At 36.8% G+C, this 18,791-nt stretch overlaps 1 protein-coding gene across 3 annotated transcripts in view; it reads right to left on the bottom strand.

Annotated features, from left to right (window-relative positions):
* The window catches only part of COL12A1 (collagen type XII alpha 1 chain), a 120,968-nt gene that overhangs the window by 26,752 nt on the left and 75,425 nt on the right, over nt 1-18,791 (bottom strand). For all 3 annotated transcript variants that reach the window (XM_004770722.3, XM_004770723.3, XM_004770724.3), the window contains 13 exons: nt 17,534-17,653; nt 16,116-16,262; nt 15,259-15,375; nt 14,948-15,094; nt 14,291-14,365; nt 12,491-12,630; nt 10,870-10,993; nt 10,553-10,696; nt 8,889-9,053; nt 7,010-7,048; nt 6,768-6,906; nt 4,452-4,594; nt 1,509-1,618 (listed from right to left, as the gene is read on the bottom strand). In XM_004770722.3, the coding sequence (XP_004770779.1) occupies nt 1,509-1,618; nt 4,452-4,594; nt 6,768-6,906; nt 7,010-7,048; nt 8,889-9,053; nt 10,553-10,696; nt 10,870-10,993; nt 12,491-12,630; nt 14,291-14,365; nt 14,948-15,094; nt 15,259-15,375; nt 16,116-16,262; nt 17,534-17,653 (1,610 nt within the window). The remainder of the gene's footprint in view (nt 1-1,508; nt 1,619-4,451; nt 4,595-6,767; nt 6,907-7,009; nt 7,049-8,888; nt 9,054-10,552; nt 10,697-10,869; nt 10,994-12,490; nt 12,631-14,290; nt 14,366-14,947; nt 15,095-15,258; nt 15,376-16,115; nt 16,263-17,533; nt 17,654-18,791) is intronic.

Below are 18,791 nucleotides of genomic sequence, written 5' to 3'. Positions count from 1 at the left end.
ACTATAGACCTCCGCAAAATACTGCCTTTTTTTATCTTAAGTAAAATAAAGTATTTGATGAAACTAAGAAATTTAAAAATAATAATTTTAAGTTGTTATCAGTTGTTCGTTGCAGACTAAATTTCTAATAAGTTCAGACATATGCATGGAAAAATAAAATAGTTCTTTTTAGCAAGTACTCAAAAGTAAGTTTAATAGGTGTATTAATGAGCCAAAAAAGTTCATAAGAACTTAGCCAAATTCAACATCTACTATCAGATAAGGAGCAGTTAAAGCTAATATTATTTGTCAAACTAGAATTTGCTTTTCTGGTGAGGCATTTATTTTACTGTACTTCATCATGGAAATCTGAAAACCGTTAAGCAGATATGACATAATACTCAGAAATCTTTGTTTTTCCTTCATTGTTTTGGTTTTTTGGTTTTGTTTTTTGTTTTTTGGTTTTTTTTTCCTCACTAATGTGCACATTGAAGCCACTTTGAGCTCCATGAGGAGAGTCCCTTGCCATCTTTGGCAAGAGTGATTCATCAATTAAAAAAAAGATTCTGGAAAGAAACTAAGATTCTCAGGAGTAGAATCTGTAAGGAATCTTGCTAAACTATTAAAGTACAGGAAAGTTCAATTATCACTTGAGAATCAGACTGAACTGGAAGTATTTGTCTTCTGCGCACGAGGACTAATTTTCTGAGTGCCATACTGTTGCCCCAGTATACTTCCCAACAGGAAGTATTCTTCCTGTTATCTCAATCCAAGAGACAGAGGAATACCATTAAGAAGTCCATTCCTAACCTAGACAGTTCTCATTTCAATGATCCCAACTTTAGTATTAATGTGTCAATTAATAACCCTTTAGAAATTTGATAAAAAGTCTACATTATCCTCTGATGTTGACATGCAAAAGACTAATGAAGATCAACAAGAATAAACCATCCCCCAAGAATCCATCTTAGAAATTTTAATATTTTTTAGAGAAAACATAGCGAGTGTATTGAAAAGTTAATCTTATAATTGAAAAGTTAATCTCACAAATATGTATATTAATTATTTTGGTAGATAATCATAACTTTTGGACTAGTATGTTTGTAACTTTTCAATAAATAAGCACACAGAGCAGCTTACTATTTTCTAAAAAAGAACAATTTTATCAATTAAAATACAATCCACAAAAATTAAGCTTTTGAAATGAGATGACATTAAGGTTCACAATAAAATGGTAGGTAGAAAAATTAGACATCCAGTACTATGTACACTATGTGACTCATACTTTGTAAAGACAATAGCATTGAAAATATATCAAAATGTTAGTATTAGTTATCTCTTTATTAGAAGAATCATTGTTTTATTTTAAATATTTTTGAATTAATCAAATCCTTGAAAATGAGATTTTGTTCTTAAAAGACATAGCTATGTTTCTACCAAGTTAACCTGACATTTTAATAAATTATAAATTAGTTTAAATTTTTAAGTCATATTCTTTTTCTATAAAAAGGATAATTTTATGTTTTTACCTTGTGAAAACTTCCATAAAATAATGTCTTCACTTCATCTGTGTCAAATGTAACAGTTTGCACCTCACCTCTTGTATCCTTGTTAAAGAATGATAATGTCTTGCTAGCAGCTGTAACCAACACATAATTGTTATTAAATCACACACGTGGCATGCTTTATGTTGAAAGTATTAACAAATAGCTCTTGCTGGAGAGATTTTTAAAATATTCAATCATTTAAGTAAAGATAAAATGTAATTAGAATATTTACTGACATATTATAGGATTCAACAGTACATTAAAAAGATTATTCACCACGACCAAGTGGGATTTATTCCAGGGCTGCAAGGTTGGTTCAACATCCGCAAATCAGTCAATGTGATACAACACATCAATAAAAGAAAGAACAAGAACCATATGATACTCTCAATAGATGCTGAAAAAGCAATTGACAAAGTACAGCATCCCTTCCTGATCAAAACTCTTCAAAGTGTAGGGATAGAGGGCACATACCTCAACATCATCAAAGCCATCTATGAAAAACCCACCGCAAATATCATTCTCAATGGAGAAAAACTGAAAGCTTTTCCGCTAAGGTCAGGAACACGGCAGGGATGTCCATTATCACCACTGCTATTCAACATAGTACTAGAGGTCCTAGCCTCAGCAATCAGACAACAAAAGGAAATTAAAGGCATCCAAATCGGCAAAGAAGAAGTCAAATTATCACTCTTCGCAGAGGATATGATACTATATGTGGAAAACCCAAAAGACTCCACTCCAAAACTGCTAGAACTTATACAGGAATTCAGTAAAGTGTCAGGATATAAAATCAATGCACAGAAATCAGTTGCATTTCTCTAAAACAACAGCAAGACAGAAGAAAGAGATATTAAGGAGTCAATCCCATTTACAATTGCATCCAAAACCATAAGATACCTAGGAATAAACCTAACCAAAGAGACACAGAATCTATACTCAGAAAACTATAAAGTACTCATGAAAGAAATTGAGGAAGACACAAAGAAATGGAAAAATGTTCCATGCTCCTGGATTGGAAGAATAAATATTGTGAAAATGTCTATGCTACCTAAAGCAATCTACACATTTAATGCAATTCCTATCAAAGTACCATCCATCTTTTTCAAAGAAATGGAACAAATAATTCTAAAATTTATATGGAACCAGAAAAGACCTCGAATAGCCAAAGGGATATTGAAAAAGAAAGCCAACGTTGGTGGCATCACAATTCCGGACTTCAAGCTCTATTACAAAGCTGTCATCATCAAGACAGCATGGTACTGGCACAAAAACAGACACATAGATCAATGGAACAGAATAGAGAGCCCAGAAATAGACCCTCAACTCTATGGTCAACTAATCTTCGACAAAGCAGGAAAGAATGTCCAATGGAAAAAAAGACAGCCTCTTCAATAAATGGTGCTGGGAAAATTGGACAGCCACATGCAGAAAAATGAAATTGGACCATTTCCTTACACCACACACAAAAATAGACTCAAAATGGATGAAGGACCTCAATGTGCGAAAGGAATCCATCAAAATCCTTGAGGAGAACACGGGCAGCAACCTCTTCGACCTCTGCCGCAGCAACATCTTCCTAGGAACAACGCAAAAAAGGCAAGGGAAGCAAGGGAAAAAAATGAACTATTGGGATTTCATCAAGATCAAAAGCTTTTGCACAGCAAAGGAAACAGTTAACAAAATCAAAAGACAACTGACAGAATGGGAGAAGATATTTGCAAACGACATATCAGATAAAGGACTAGTGTCCAGAATCTATAAAGAACTTAGCAAACTCAACACCCAAAGAACACATAATCCAATCAAGAAATGGGCAGAGGACATGAACAGACATTTCTGCAAAGAAGACATCCAGATGGCCAACAGACACATGAAAAAGTGCTCCATATCACTCGGCATCAGGGAAATACAAATCAAAACCACAATGAGATATCACCTCACACCAGTCAGAATGGCTAAAATCAACAAGTCAGGAAATGACAGATGCTGGCGAGGATGCGGAGAAAGGGGAACCCTCCTACACTGTTGTTGGGAATGCAAGCTGGTGCAGCCACTCTGGAAAACAGCATGGAGGTTCCTCAAAATGTTGAAAATAGAACTGCCCTATGACCCAGCAATTGCACTATTGGGTATTTACCCTAAAGATACAAATGTAGAGATCCAAAGGGGCACATGCATCCGAATGTTTATAGCAGCAATGTCCACAATAGCCAAACTATGGAAAGAGCCTAGATGTCCATCAACAGATGAATGGATCAAGAAGATGTGGTATATATACACAATGGAATACTATGCAGCCATCAAAAGAAATGAAATCTTGCCATTTGTGACAACATGGATGGAACTAGAGCGTATCATGCTTAGCGAAATAAGTCAAGCGGAGAAAGACAACTGTCATATGATCTCCCTGATATGAGGAAGTGGTGATGCAACATGGGGGCTTAAGTGGGTAGGAGAAGAATCAATGAAACAAGATGGGATTGGGAGGGAGACAAACCATAAGTGACTCTTAATCTCACAAAACAAACTGAGGGTTGCTGGGGGGAGAGGGTTTGGGAGAAGGGGGTGGGATTATGGACATTGGGGAGGGTATGTGCTTTGGTGAGTGCTGTGAAGTGTGTAAACCTGGTAATTCACAGACCTGTACCCCTGGGGGGGATAAAAATATATGTTTATAAAAAATAAAAAATTAAACAGCAAAAAAAAAAGAATATTTACTGACCTATTTTTAAAACATTAAACATAAAATAATATATAAAAAATGATATATATAAAATAATATATATCAAGTAAATATATATATTTATATAAATATAAATATATAAATATATATATATTCAGAAGGTTCTTAAAGAGATGGAAAGAGAAAACATAATCAAAAATACATATGCCTGTGCCTTAGTATAAGATAAAAATCCTTACGATCTGCAATCACTCCAACTTGTGGTTTGTAGTCTCTATCTGTGATTTGCCAAATTGCAAAAGGGTCACTGGGAGTTTCTGGGAGAAGTCTGAACAATAATATAATCGTGTATGAAGAAGGGAGTCCATTTGGGTGTAGATCTCTGTTGGATAAAACATAATTGATTAATTAGTATTTAATAAGGATTTCTCACAAGAAATAGAAGATATTTTAAATCTTTGTATGATAATCTCATTATCAGTAGTATTAGAATCCATTCATAATAATCTGGCTACATATTAGAAGAGGGAAATTTAGGAAACACATCAAAAGAATACTAAAGATTCATGACATAAGCAGTTAATAGATTATATTTATACATTTATAAATATATATATTTATGTATATAAATACATGTATATGTAATTATAGATTCTTTACTATCTGCTAAAGGCACAAAAGTCTGGGAAATAGCCCTTAGTTCTTTTAGTCTACTATTAAAAACTGTTAATATCCTATTAATTTTTTCTAGACACAAAGATGATTATAAATTATATAATAATTTTAGAGTAATAAACATTCTATCTATGGATGTAATTTAAAAAGAATGAATCTTATTAAATATACTTAATTTCCAATGTCAAAGGTATGAAATCATAAGTCATATGGCTTAAGGTTTTAATTTCTCCATCCCTAACTCTAATCATTTTTACACTTTCAAATTCCTCCCTTGAAATTAAATAAATCACATAATCTCCAGAAGCTCACATGTTCCCAAAAATAAAACCAGTAATAAATGTTAAGGCCATGTACATGTGCAAACGTTTAGTGATAATAAAGGATGTGATTCAATTAAAAGGAAGTGTTTCTTGGCTCTAAGTCTGTTAGACAAAAAATGTGGTTCCATGTGTTCTTCCAGAGTTGAGTCAGTCATTGTTCTGGGGGAAGCTTTGAAGTAGGTAGGATTGATGGGTTTCTGTCTGAGACCATTTAATACTTTCTTCCCGAAGGCAGGGAAAAGGCTTTACTTATCAACTCTTGGACAGAAAAGAAGCTATTCCTCCACAAACTTTGACAGAGGGCACAGAGTATCTCTTAAGGTTTCATGTCCCAGTACCACACCACTGGTATCTTTGGGATACAATGCAGCCCTGCTTCTTGAAACATATGTTCTGGGCAAGCTGACATGCTGCCTTTTGTATATGCAAAAACCCACTACCTTCATAATATTCCATGTCAAAAATATTACCTTCTCCATACATCTCTCACCCAATCTATTTTTCTCCTTCCTCTGTTAGTGAGTGCTTATGAAAAAACCTCTAATTGCATTTATGCTTCTTTCTTTCAGCTTCGTTCAGCCACAAGTTCTGACTCTTGAGAACACGGTAGGCTGTCATAAGTTAAAATGTAGGAATCATATCTTGCGGTGACTGAAAGTTAAACACTGACAAAGCTAAAGCTGTGAACCAACATGGTTAACCATGAAAGAGTTAGGAACTTCCAATGTGGTCAAACTACAACAATGTGATCTGCGCTTTCTTAAAAGAAATTAGCTTTGGTTTTAGTCTGAATTTTCCATCAGCTTTCTTAGAGCATTTCAAATTTCAGACATCATTTTCTGACCCTGTCCTAAGGTTCTGAAGGCTATATTTCTCCTTGTTCTTTTTTCTCCATAAGCTGCCAAGCACATATTTTCAACATTAAAGTGTTTTAATTCTAATGAATAACAAAATACATATTTTAGTTATGATACCCAGGTGAAAACGTTCATGAAGTAAAATAACAACAGCTAGAGATACCCAACAGATTGCCAGAGTACTGGCCAATAAAAACTAACCACTGTCTGTCTGATCTTGGACAAGCAAAACTGCCACAACATTTCATCTTCTGAAGACCTGAAACACTAGAAAGAATGCCGGCTCCCATTCTGCATTTACTCCATTCAGTCTCTCTGCACCACAGGGAGAAATGTTCAAAATAATTAGTTGCCTTCCTATTTAAAAATAAGTAGTTGCCTTCCTGTTTAGAAGAAGGCTTAAATCTATAATCCTCGCCTTAAACCCTCAAAGGTCCGTAATCCATAATACTACAAAACCAGGATGAGATTCTTGGGTCTGAGAATAGAAAGGCTTGAATCCTAGTCTCCTAGGGGACCCGATGGAGTCCTGGGACACCTGACCCAGCTGTATTTAAGGAAACTAAATTGAATCTTCCATAAGGAGACTTCTGACGATTCTAAAGTTTCTAGATTCTAAGAAATCAGCACAAATTCTAAGAAACTCCATGAAGTGTCAGGCCCATGAAAAGAAAAGGAACCTCCTAGCAGTCCCACTTACGCTGTGGGCTGATTGACAAAGGCGTTCTTCTGAAGCTTGTAAGCTGAATAGCTGGGGAAAGACCCTGACTCCAGAGAGACTCCTGGTACAGAAGCAAAATTCTTCTCTGTCAGGTTGTATGCTTCGAGCATCTTAAAACCTTTACATCAAAAAAAGAAAAGCAAATATTGAAATGAGGTCATTTTAATGATTTTATTGCTTAAATCCTGAAATAAATTAGTTCAAGGGTATAAAAGGCTTACCTGGGGACGTGTAGCCATCCAAATAAATGAGAGGGCAACCTGCAATGCACAGTGCTCCATAAGTACGATTCATCAACACGATATACACACATACACACACGGAAGTCAGCTGTGTACCTGTATCAAGTAACTGCTGATTCGCTTATAAAAAATAGCAACAATCTACCCCTTTTTAAGTTATTTTTGTACACCTCCTGTATGCGGTAGAAATTCTACTACTGACTGGTATAATCAATGTTTTTGAAAATTTCTCCACTCCAAGCGGGAATTCTACAGTGTTCTTATGAATAGTTAAATAAAGTTAAAGGATTTTAAAAGGGAAGCCAATAACTAAAATATAATTAAAAGAATTAAATTTTCAGATGTTCTTCAATAAAGAAGCTTCCTCCCAAGAGATTTTTTTTTCATTTTATTTTATTTCTTTTCAGTGTTCCATCATTTATTGTTTTTTTTTTAATTTTTTATTTCTATTCAGCGTAACAGTATTCATTGTTTTTGCACCACACCCAGTGCTCCATGCAATCCGCGCCCTCTCTAATACCCACCACCTGGTTCCCCCAACCTCCCACCAGCGCCCCCGCCCCTTCAAAACCCTCAGATTGTTTTTCAGAGTCCATAGTCTCTCATGGTTCACCTCCCCTTCCAATTTCCCTCAACTCCCTTGTCCTCTCTAACTCCCCTTGTCCTCCACAGCATTTATTGTTTCTGCACCACACCCAGTGCTCCATGCAATACGTGCCCTCCATAATACCCACCACCAGGCTCACCCAGCCCCCTACCTTCCTCCCCTCCAAAGCCCTCAGTTTCTTTCTGAGAATCCACAGTCTCTCATGGTTTGTCTCCCCCTCCGATTTCCCCCAACTCACTTCTCCTCTTGTGTGTATGCAAAGGCAGGAGGAGTTTGTCCCTATTTAACCATCTTTGCCATGCTACTAAGCCTCATGTTGGCTACCAAACACCACCTAACAGTGAGGAGTGTGCTGTAGTTTTCACCGTGGAGCCCCCAGAGGCAGGGCTACCTGGGGTGGCTTTCAGGACCCCCTGTTGTTCAAGGGAGACAACAGTACTTCCAGACCCACTTCCCCCAGGGCAGCTCCAGGTGGAGCTTCAGGGTAAGCTTTCATAGTAAACCACTGGTGTTTGTTGACTATTGCCACCTCTACGGGGAGTCTAAGTTTTCGGTAATGCTAAATAGGGGGAAATATAATACTTGTAAAGCACAGCTTTTCCTAGGACCAGTGGTCTGTACTAGCCACAAAACTGTCTTAAAAATATGATATCCCAAGAATTAGCACTTATGGATGGGGAAGAGGATAAATTGAGTGAAATAATTAATCTTTGGTCCTTCACTGTATTTTAAAAGCTGAACTTAAAGTCTTGGCAAAAAGCAAAAAATCTACACCCAAAAAAACAAATGAGAACCAAGTGCATTTCTATGGAGTGCACACGCAAAGGTCAGTGTTTTCATTGCTCCCTTGAATCACGGATGTTGACAGAACAAATACCAATTGATTACTAATAGGGAAAACCTTCATCTCACAGAAATGCTTCTATAAATGCATTTCTAAGCTGAAGACTAATTTACTCAAACGTCATAGCATTGGGATGGTGGGAAAAGGGTTATGTTAAAACATTTCATTTCCATACAAGGAATATTACATCGTCAAGGCTAAAAGCGGACCTGTGACAAACACACATTCAGCACAATCTCAGTAGGAACAATGACTCATCATATTCCCAAGTGATTTCCCCAGAATCTATTTATGCACAGACTTGATCCCATATAGGACAGATAGTTGTCCACTAAGCTGTTATCTCCCACTAAGCTGTTATCTTCCAAAACAGGTGAGATTGTGAATCCCTTTGGACCATGACTTACTTGAAGTGGCAGTTTCACAGACAAATGTAATGAGGTTGTCCTCAATCTTCTCAAAAGATTCAAAGTCATCAACAATGAACACGTGCCGTTCGCTGGGTTTGCTGGCGATGTTGGCAAGCTCGTTGTAGTCAACGTCAGCCACGCCAACTACAAAGACACTGAACCCTGCAAAGCAGTGGTTATGGAGAGAATTACATATCCCTTTCTCTGTCCTTTGTTATTTCAGCAATTCAAAATAAAATCTTTTCAGAAATGATGCTGTATTTTCTCAGTAGATGCAGCAAGTCCTTTTGGTTGACATAAACTCTCTTTAATAAACATGTACTTCTCCCAGGTCTTCCTATGTTCTGGCTTAGAAAACTCAACTAATTGGGTTTCCTAAAATAAAATCCTATCAGTTAAGAGAAGCACATTTTAACAGCAGAAAGTGGTGCACATTTCCTCACAGAGAACACAGTCCTAATATACCCACCCATTCCATAGCTCTCTTAGGCACTATTAACACTTCAAGCTTATATAATTTGGAAACCAAGAATGGGCTCATTTTAAAATTTGAATTCTTGAAACTGATATTCTCAATTAAACTCAAGCACAAAGGAGACACTCTGGCTACTTTCAAAATGGAATCGACAATTCCCACTGGCAATAAACTTTCATTTATTTAGACTAATACAAATAAACAAAGAGTCCACTCCAAAAGCTTAATTTGAAAGTAGAAAAAGCAGACTATATAAGAAGTCAGTTCTCTAATGAGATACGAATAAGGTAACCTGAGCAAGTATTCATAATCCCAAATTTAAATCAGCCAAAACCCCTAAATTGTAGATATCTCCTTAACATAAAGGCAAAAATTTATTTTAAAAAAGTCAGTGCAAAGAACAATATGTGTTGAAAGAAAACAGTATGATTTCGCACTAATCATGACTCATATTTTAGCCAAAGAATCATGTATATGCAGATGACAAATTCCATATAACAAATTATTTTGCAATTTGCTACAATAGATCATGCACAAAATAGAATTCTCTCCAAGATATATTTACCTTGGACTCTACCTGGGGTTTGGAATTTAGGGTTGTGGAGAGTGTGAATGCTGGTAAGACCTCATTTCATCTCTACTAATTCTTTTAAAAAACAAATCCAAGGGGAAGTTGTTAGCAGGAGGTTCTCAGGATATTTGATTTTCAAGGTCTACCCCAAAGATGTCTTCCTGAGACCTCACTATACCTCCTTTTAGCAATCTGCCTTCAGTCTGCATCTGCAAGGATGTGCTAAAAGATAAAGACTTCCTTATGTTTCTCCTTGCTCAGGGACCCAGCATCAAAGTTCACATCTGCAGGAAGCCTGCTCTAGAAGCATCCTCTAATTGCATTCCATAGCCTTCCAGCCACTGTGGGGAAGTTAGGTTTTTTTTTAACACACCTCAAGTCACATCTTGAACAAAGATATACACATTGTCTCTTTTGAGCAATCGCTAAACCATCCATGATTAAATATAAACTAACATTTCAAAGGTACAGAGTCCAGAGTAAAGCAAAACAGTAAAGTAAAAGTAAAGTGAAGTAAAAGCAGCGGTTTCATCTTTTGCTATCATTCCTGAACATGTAAAACACATTAAGATAATGAGTGCAATCACTAGGCATCAAATTCATGCCTGTGCTTACCTGACTGCTGGATGACCAAAGCTGCCTTTTTCACCTCATCCTGTGACCGACCATCTGTGACCACAACCAACACCTTGGGGACATTCTTCCTCATGCCGCTCTCCCAGGTCAAGACCTTCTCCTTAATAAATGTGAGAGCCTTGCCTATAGAGTGCAACATGGAACATTTTAGTGTCAGTTCAGCAAAAACTATCCCAGTGCCATTAGTCACACTCAACTGATAAGAATCTGAATAATGAAATGTGATAGTACACCCAGTTCTACCACTCCCAAAACTTTGGAAGGTGAAGGTCTACATAAACTTTGATAAACCGTACCTGTTCTTGTGTTGCCTCCTCTGTACCTAATATTCTGGAGGGCTCCCAAGGCTTGGGCCTTGTCATTGTACGTGTTCAGCTTGAACTCAGACTTGACCTCATCACTGTACTGCACGAATGAGACCTGAAAGGGAATGTGGTCCAAGGTGAGGTTAAGACACCTCTTTTTATATTTTAACTTTACAGTGGCTCCTCCTGCTGTTGAATGGGGAAGTGCCTTAGAGCTAACAGAATATTATAATCTTCTTATAGCTAATACTATAACACTGACTACTATTTCCTCATTAAATTCTCTCATGTCTACTCTTCGATGAAATTGCCAATCACAGTAACATTGTAAATATGCTGTAGTCACATGGTAACCACATCCTTTCTCTAGGATATAGAAAGGGATGGGTAAAGCTGGGGAAGAGTGACCTTCCAGGATTAGATATGGGAACACACCATCTGGAATTCAAATGTCAGCAAAGCAACTGGTTCTCAGCCAACTGCTTCTTCTTACCACAAACTTAGTAGAAGTATGATTAACTGGAAAGAATACAAGCTTCATAGAATTCAATGGGCTCAAATCCTGGCTCTGCCAATTGGTAGCTATGTGACCTAAGGCAAGTTCTCTGCATCTTGGGGCTTTTGTTTTCCTATCAGTAAAATGGAGATAATTATACCTAATTTCTAGAGTTGTTTAAAGGACTGATAATCATATATAGGAAGTAGCTGGCCCATAGAAGTTAATAAAATATAGTACTTATTTTAAATTTTTACTTTTTATCAGAAATCTCAGTTTCTAAAAGAAGCCCCCTCCCCCTAGAGGGGCTTGGTTGCTAACACATTAAATTAGGACTATAACTAACTAGCTTGAATTTTTACTCTTCTTGGGTTGCAAAAATGTTCAAAGGATTATTTGGAGATTTGAAATTTGTACATTCCATAAAAGAAGAGTGAGTTGTTTATGAAATTATTTGTGGCTTCTGTCAAAATCTCTTATTTTCCTAATCTAGAATGCCACAATGACCAAGTACAAAATACCACACACCCACTCCAGTCATTATTCATCGCTGAGTCCTCTAACTTAACAGGGCATGACAATCATAATGCATTTGGTTTCCAGAACACTAGATGACCTTTTATGGAAAAAGTATCATCATCAAAAGTCTTAAGAAGGAAGTCAGAGTAGGAATGCCCTAAAATCTCCAAAAGGAATATCATCTAGCCAAGAAAATACCTAGAGGAGGGCTTATTTTTCTATTTGCCATTTCTACCCAGCTCATTCCCAAAAATACAAGATAGCATGCGTCAAGAAAATACTAAATAACAGAAGTCAAAACATAGCTTATTCTGAAAAGCCTTTTTTTTTTTAAGAATTATTTATTTATTTGACAGAGATCACAAGTAGAGCGGCAGGCAGAGAAGTGGGGGAAGCAGGCTCCCTACTGAGCAGAAAGCCCAATGCAGGGTTCGATCCCAGGACCCTGAGAACATGACTTGATCTGAAGGCAGAGGCTTAACCCACCTAACCACCCAGGTGCCCGAGCCTTTCTACGTAAAAAACAATATTCAAAAAAAAAAAAAAAAACCCAGCAAGACATTACAAATGAATAACCACCTATGAAATAGTACCTACCTGAATTCCAGCAGGACTGATTTCATCAAAGGCTCCCACAGTATTGAAGATGAATTTTACAACTTTATTAAAATTATCATCCCCGATACTCCAGGAAGCATCAGTCAAGAATACAATATCTGCCTTGGCCCCTTTGCATACTGGGAGGAAAAAAAAAAAAAACAGAAACCCCAATTCTTGTGAAATATTTCATTCAAATGAAGTTACAAAACCAAGAAATGTAGCCTAAAACCTCATAACTCAAAGTGAAGTGCAATAGCAGTAGCATCTCCTGGGAGCTTCCTAGAAATGCAGGTCCTGGGCACTACCCCAGACCTCCTGGATCAGATTAGCAACAACAAGATGCCTAGACAAATCACATGCATAATAAAGTTTGAGAAACTCTAGTCTAACTACCCCTCAACCTCTGCTCTGGAATTACTCCATCTGTTTAGATCCATTATGCAAATATATGCTCTTCCCTCATGGAACTATTCAAGTGGCTTCAAACAATGGATGAAGAGGAAATCAAATGAAAAGCAACAATGTCCAGAATTTAAGAACAGCCATCAGTGGGTCTGGAGATTTTGTATGTAATTATCAAAAATTTGGTACAAATAGTGTCTTTTCATTTTAAATTAAATCACTAAAATTATACAGAGGGAAGAAAGGGAAGGGATAAAATAATGTCTTTGATTTGAATTTTTAGACTTGGAGGGTTAAAAAAATTGAAATTTTAGTATATAAAACTTAACATGTACACTATACAGCAAGCACCAACAGTAAACTCTAATGTAAACTGTGGACTGTGTTGGTGTAGGCTCATGGATTGTAACAAATGCACCATTTTGGGGCTGGATGTTGATACTGGGAGAGGCTGAGTGACGGGGCTGGGGAGGGGCCCACAAGGATACATATGTGACTCCATGTAGTTTCAACTCAGCTGTGCTATGACTCTAAAACTGCTTTGAGAAGTAGAGTCTACTAAGAAAAATAAAAACTAACATTTTTAAGCCAAGTTTATTTACTGAATTTCTTTCAATAGTCTAATTTAAAGAAACCCATTATTATTTTATCTTATAATAATAATACATTTGCCCTGTATATTATTTTATCCTATAAGAATACTTTTGTTTTTTTAGTTTTATTTATTTAATAGGCTTAATAAAGTTATAACTTTCTAGAACCTTTAAAGACAAAAGAAAAATACTTTAAAAATACGAAGTTCCTTCAACTAAATGCTGAAAACAGAATGTGAGCAAAGAATAAACCAATAGTTAATTAGCTTAAACTTAATCTGATAAAACACTGAGAATTGCCCTCAAATTACTGTGAGACCAGACTTATTAGCTCAGCATGTCTTTTTGCCAGTTCACTGCAAGTGACTGAGGTGCAAACTTCAGTGAATGAGCATTTTTTAGCTTTGTGCAATCCAGGGCAGAAGCCAGGAATTCCAAAGCCAAAGGCCCCCAGGGGTAGGTTGAAGATACAACCAAAACAGTTCACAGTGCCTACTGATGCCAGCAGCCAGGAGAAAGAAATGCCCATCATGTGACTGCGGACGCAAAGTATCACTACACATTAATCTGCAAACCTAAGGAAATGGTTCCAACTGAAGAGCTATCGTTTATGACTGATTTCATAAATAACAAAATGGGCCTGAGGGAGGAGGAGAACGATTACTGATAAACTTTTTTTTAATCTAAAAACTCTTCAGCAAGAATAGTAAATCAGAAATACCCTATATCAATTGGAAATCATGAATAGGCTCCATAAATAAGAAGGCTATAAATTCTATCAGCCGAATGTACTGCCACTTACCATCCCGGGCAGGTGGAATTGTGGGAGGGGGAGGAGGCGTGGGTGGCTCCGTAGGAGCTTCTGTTGGTTTTACAGCTAGAATTTAAAAAAAAATTAGAAGGATAATTAGAAGAACATAGGAGGATAATTAGAAGAACATAGGAGGATAATTAGAAGAACATAACCTGTACAAATTCCATATCACATATCATATTTTAAGAGCAATTTAACTCCTAGATAGCAGACCAAGTCTCATAGACTGGAAATTCTATTTTATCCAAATTTAGTATCATTGGTAGTCATTCCAACACTGACTACAGCTGCAGAAAACAAAACCACAAATCAAAGGACACATGGAAGGCCTTCGAATAAGGTCAATGAGTAAAAGTCACTACTATTGGTGCATATTCTGCTTCTCACTGCCAGCTAGAACCACATTGCCCTCCTGTAGCCTTATCCTTAAAATAACACCAACTTTGTAACAGGGAAAACATGGATTTGTTGTAGAGAAAGGTCCTGAACCAGCCACAGATTCCTTCTTCATAAATCTGCCATCTTTATAATCATTACTGTGGCCCATAGGGAGAGGTGGCTAAGCAGGAGTCACTTAAGTCTCCCTCACCTAGAACATTCTATTTGGAAGCCTTACAGAGACTTTCAGATTACTTAAAAACTTACTGGTATGTTCTTTGACAGAGACTCCCGGTCCCTCGAGATTTGGTGTCTGCACAAAAACAGTGACGCCATAATCAGCGTCTGGTGAAAGACCAGTGAAGCAGTGACTGGTTTCTGATCCATGCACTGTGATTTCTTGTCCTCTGGTTCCTGATTATGACAAAAGGAAATACCAGTGTCACCATCAGTTATATCTAAAGACATTTTTATATATCATTTCATCTCTTTTCCTGAAGCTTAAAATGTTTTTACTATGTGCTCTAGTTCTATTATTATTATTATTATTTGATTTTTTATTTTTTTGGCACACGTACCATCAGCAGGGCTTAGTTTTAGCCTGTAGGAGGTGGCTGCCCGGTGAGGAGACCATCTAACACAAAATGTATCCCATCCAACCTGGTAAGTTTTCAGATCTGTCACATTTAAATACACTACAACATAAAGAAAAAAAAAGAAATAAATTTACTTCACAAATAAAAACAAAAAAGCATACTCTTAATCATAACAATTTTGAAACTTCTACTGTGGCTGAAAAAAAAAAAATGCCTAAATTCTTAGTATGTCTCCTTGTAAGAAACTTAGATGAAACATACATGGAAATGTGGTACAGCTAAAACAGACCTCTCTTTCTATCACTAATTTTCAAGGGAAAGACATTCCACATAGTTCCACTGGACACTATAAATGACAAAGATATCTTATGTAAAATAATGATATGTTTCTAAAGGGCTATTTTCTAAGTCCTTAAATAGTCATTAGTTCTTGTTGACAACAAAACCTATCTTTGGGCTGAGTCCGTAAATGTGGCATTTCTGTGAAAACTTTCAACTGAATCAATGTATTTAGATAATACAAGTTTTAACATTATATGTCAAAAAACCAAATAGCATTCCAAATCTAATTTTATGATAATTCATGGATAAATCATAATTTCTATACTTTTTGTCTTTCAACATTCGAAATATCTTATGAGATATAAAAATACCTCATCACATACTTTTTTGTGTACTTAATTATGTTCCTTATATATTTGTTTGGCTGGACAAGAAAGAACCACTCACTTAATGCTGAGGAAACATGCATATGTTAAGAAGAAATAAAACTGAAACAGGCTGGCCTTGCAAATTGTACTACATTTTTCTTACAACCATGAAAAAGTTTTATGACTCACAGGTAGTGCCTTGATCCATCAGGGGGACACTGAGTCCAGAATCATACTGAGCATAAACATCCACATCATAGGTGGTGCTAGGATTGAGATTGTGTAACGTGTACGATGTCATTTCTCCAACAAAAGCTTCCATGGGCTCATTGGAACCTTGAATAACAATCACAAAAAGACAAAAATATTCCACACCTAGTCTCAAATTTTCTTTAAAATCAAATAAGTTATACTCAAATGATAGTATGAACACCATTGATTCCACAGTCCATTATGTACTTGCTCACTGTAACACACATTCCATTACATGGTGAAAAACAAAACTATAAACAGAGACCAAATTCTTCCCCTCTTATTCTCAAAACGTATGTAGCACAGTACCTAGAATGTAGTAGATATGTCATCAATGTTCCTTTAATGAATAAACTCAATCAGACAATTAACTACCCTAAACCTTCAAGCCTCTTCTCTAAGCCCCGTTTTGGCAGCATGGTGCTTTGCACACAGTAGGTGCTCAGTTAACATTTTTTTCCAATCTGTCGTAGTGGTGATTTAAGAGCTTCAGTCTGGTCCTCATGCCTCAAGTTTGGTTACTGAAGGTCCCCCCAGTTACCAACACCTCCTCCTTCTTTTAGTTATCTCTCTTAAGGCCCACGTTTCCTCTCTTGTCATCTCTCCGTTATCACCCTTTCTGGGTGCATGGAAGAGACCCTGGCAAATTTGGTACGAAGAGAATTTTTCCTCCATTTTGCTAAGCATATGGACAGAACATAAAAACAAAGATGGGGCGCCTGGGTGGCTCAGTGGGTTAAAGCCTCTCTGCCTTCGGCTCAGGTCATGATTCCAGGGTCCTGGGATCGAGCCCCACATCAGGCTCTCTGCTCAGCGGGGAGCCTGCTCCCCCCTCTCTCTCTGCCTGCCTCTCTGCCTACTTGTGATTTCTGATTGTCAAATAAATAAATAAAATCTCAAAAAAAAAAGATAATAAATCAATTAATCAAGGTGGTATCCATTTAGGTGTAAATGTCAATGGGAAGTGGAAAACAAGCTCGGCAGGAATAAACTAAAATGCATATGCCCAAAATGGAATAACAACTTGACTCAATGGGAAAATACAGAAGTTTATATTGATTAAATGTGCATAATTTCACAATCATAATAACATCCAGAATGTCTGGACTCAGATTCCATTAGTATAATTTTATGAACCAGGCCAAACTTTTTAATCATGCAATTGGAAGGGAGTCTCGTCTACACCCATAGTAACAATGACACTTCAGACTATTGGCTTAGAACATTATTTCCAAAAATATTGCCTCTGGTGGGAGGGGATTCAATGTGACAACAGATCAAAAGACTGTAATTAGCTCCCTCATAAAAAAATAGCTCTCCGATGCATTTTTATGATAATAAAGATGACTCCTTACCCACTGGCTTATACACAATTTTATATCCAAGAACCGGAGAAGGTGAAGGATCCCAGGATACCCTGAATCTCGTGTACCATTCATCAGAGATGTGTATGTTTTGAGGTGGAAGCAGTCCCACTGCAAGCAAATATTGGCACACGTTATTGACCTTTCGCTGACACACAAGGAGAACACAGAACTTCATGAGCACTGATTATGAGTACTGATAGTGTGGTCCCATGAGCATAACTTAATAAAATCTTACAATACCCTCATCCAGAAAACAATCTAAAAGTGTTGAAACGTTTAACAGAAATCTTACTAGTTTTCCAAATTCGAACAGCAACTCAAATGGACTCAGGAACTGAGGAGTCCCAGAGCTGTTAGGTTATATAATGCAGAATTACAGAAACTACAAGAGATCTCACACCATTTTTAGCATGTTATAGATTATAGATTGTTAGAGCCAAAAAGCAATTTAGAAACTGTCTAGTCCTATGACCTTATCACATAAATAAGATTTGATTTGCCCAAGACCACACAGCTAGCTGCGACTAAAATGATGCTCATTCCCAGGACCCTTTTGTCCTCCCCCAGCATAAACCTGGAGCAAAGCCTCAAGCCTCCAGAGGTACTGCCACTAACCCCATACCCTTGTAAACCAATGTTAGGCAGCATGCTGACTTGTCCCTGAGTTATTATTTATAGCATCACACAAATAAAGAATTCAACTTAAGAACTTTTTTCTTTTTTTTTTCAAGAGAAACTAGAAGTGGCTTTGGCACATCCTAGAAAATTCAAGTCTGGTTAAAAAAAAATTATGTATTTTGATAAGCACAAAATTCTAAAACATGTGTTTCCCCCAGAAAGTACCACAATATATTCTAAAATCTAAAGGAATGTGAAAAATGAATGTTCTTCCATTTAAATAATTTTGAATTACTAAACTGAGTCTCTGTTGACTCCGTCCTGTAGACCATAAATATCAATAAATATGTAACTTCCTGGCCTTGAGAGACTAAGTTAAAATAATCCTAGTCATGCTTTTCTCTTGGGAGCTTTCAAATGTCACCTCTCCCAAATTCTGTAATATCAAGATTATTTAAGCACCAAAAGAGTTAGAACAACCAAGTGTAGCAAGAATCCTGAAACCATTTACTTAAGTGGATTTTTGGGGAGTGAAGTGGAAAGAGGAAGGCCAATATTGACCAGTAACAGAACTCAGAACTCAGACCTATAGTCCAGCCTGCCTTTATGCTGAACCAGTGACTTTCAA

This window comes from Mustela putorius, unplaced genomic scaffold (assembly GCF_011764305.1).
Source record: "Mustela putorius furo isolate JIRA1106 unplaced genomic scaffold, ASM1176430v1.1 tig00000135_pilon_pilon_pilon, whole genome shotgun sequence".
Taxonomy (NCBI): domain Eukaryota; kingdom Metazoa; phylum Chordata; class Mammalia; order Carnivora; family Mustelidae; genus Mustela; species Mustela putorius.
Note: the sequence above shows the minus strand (reverse complement) of the source record. Positions and strands in the feature narration are given on the sequence as shown.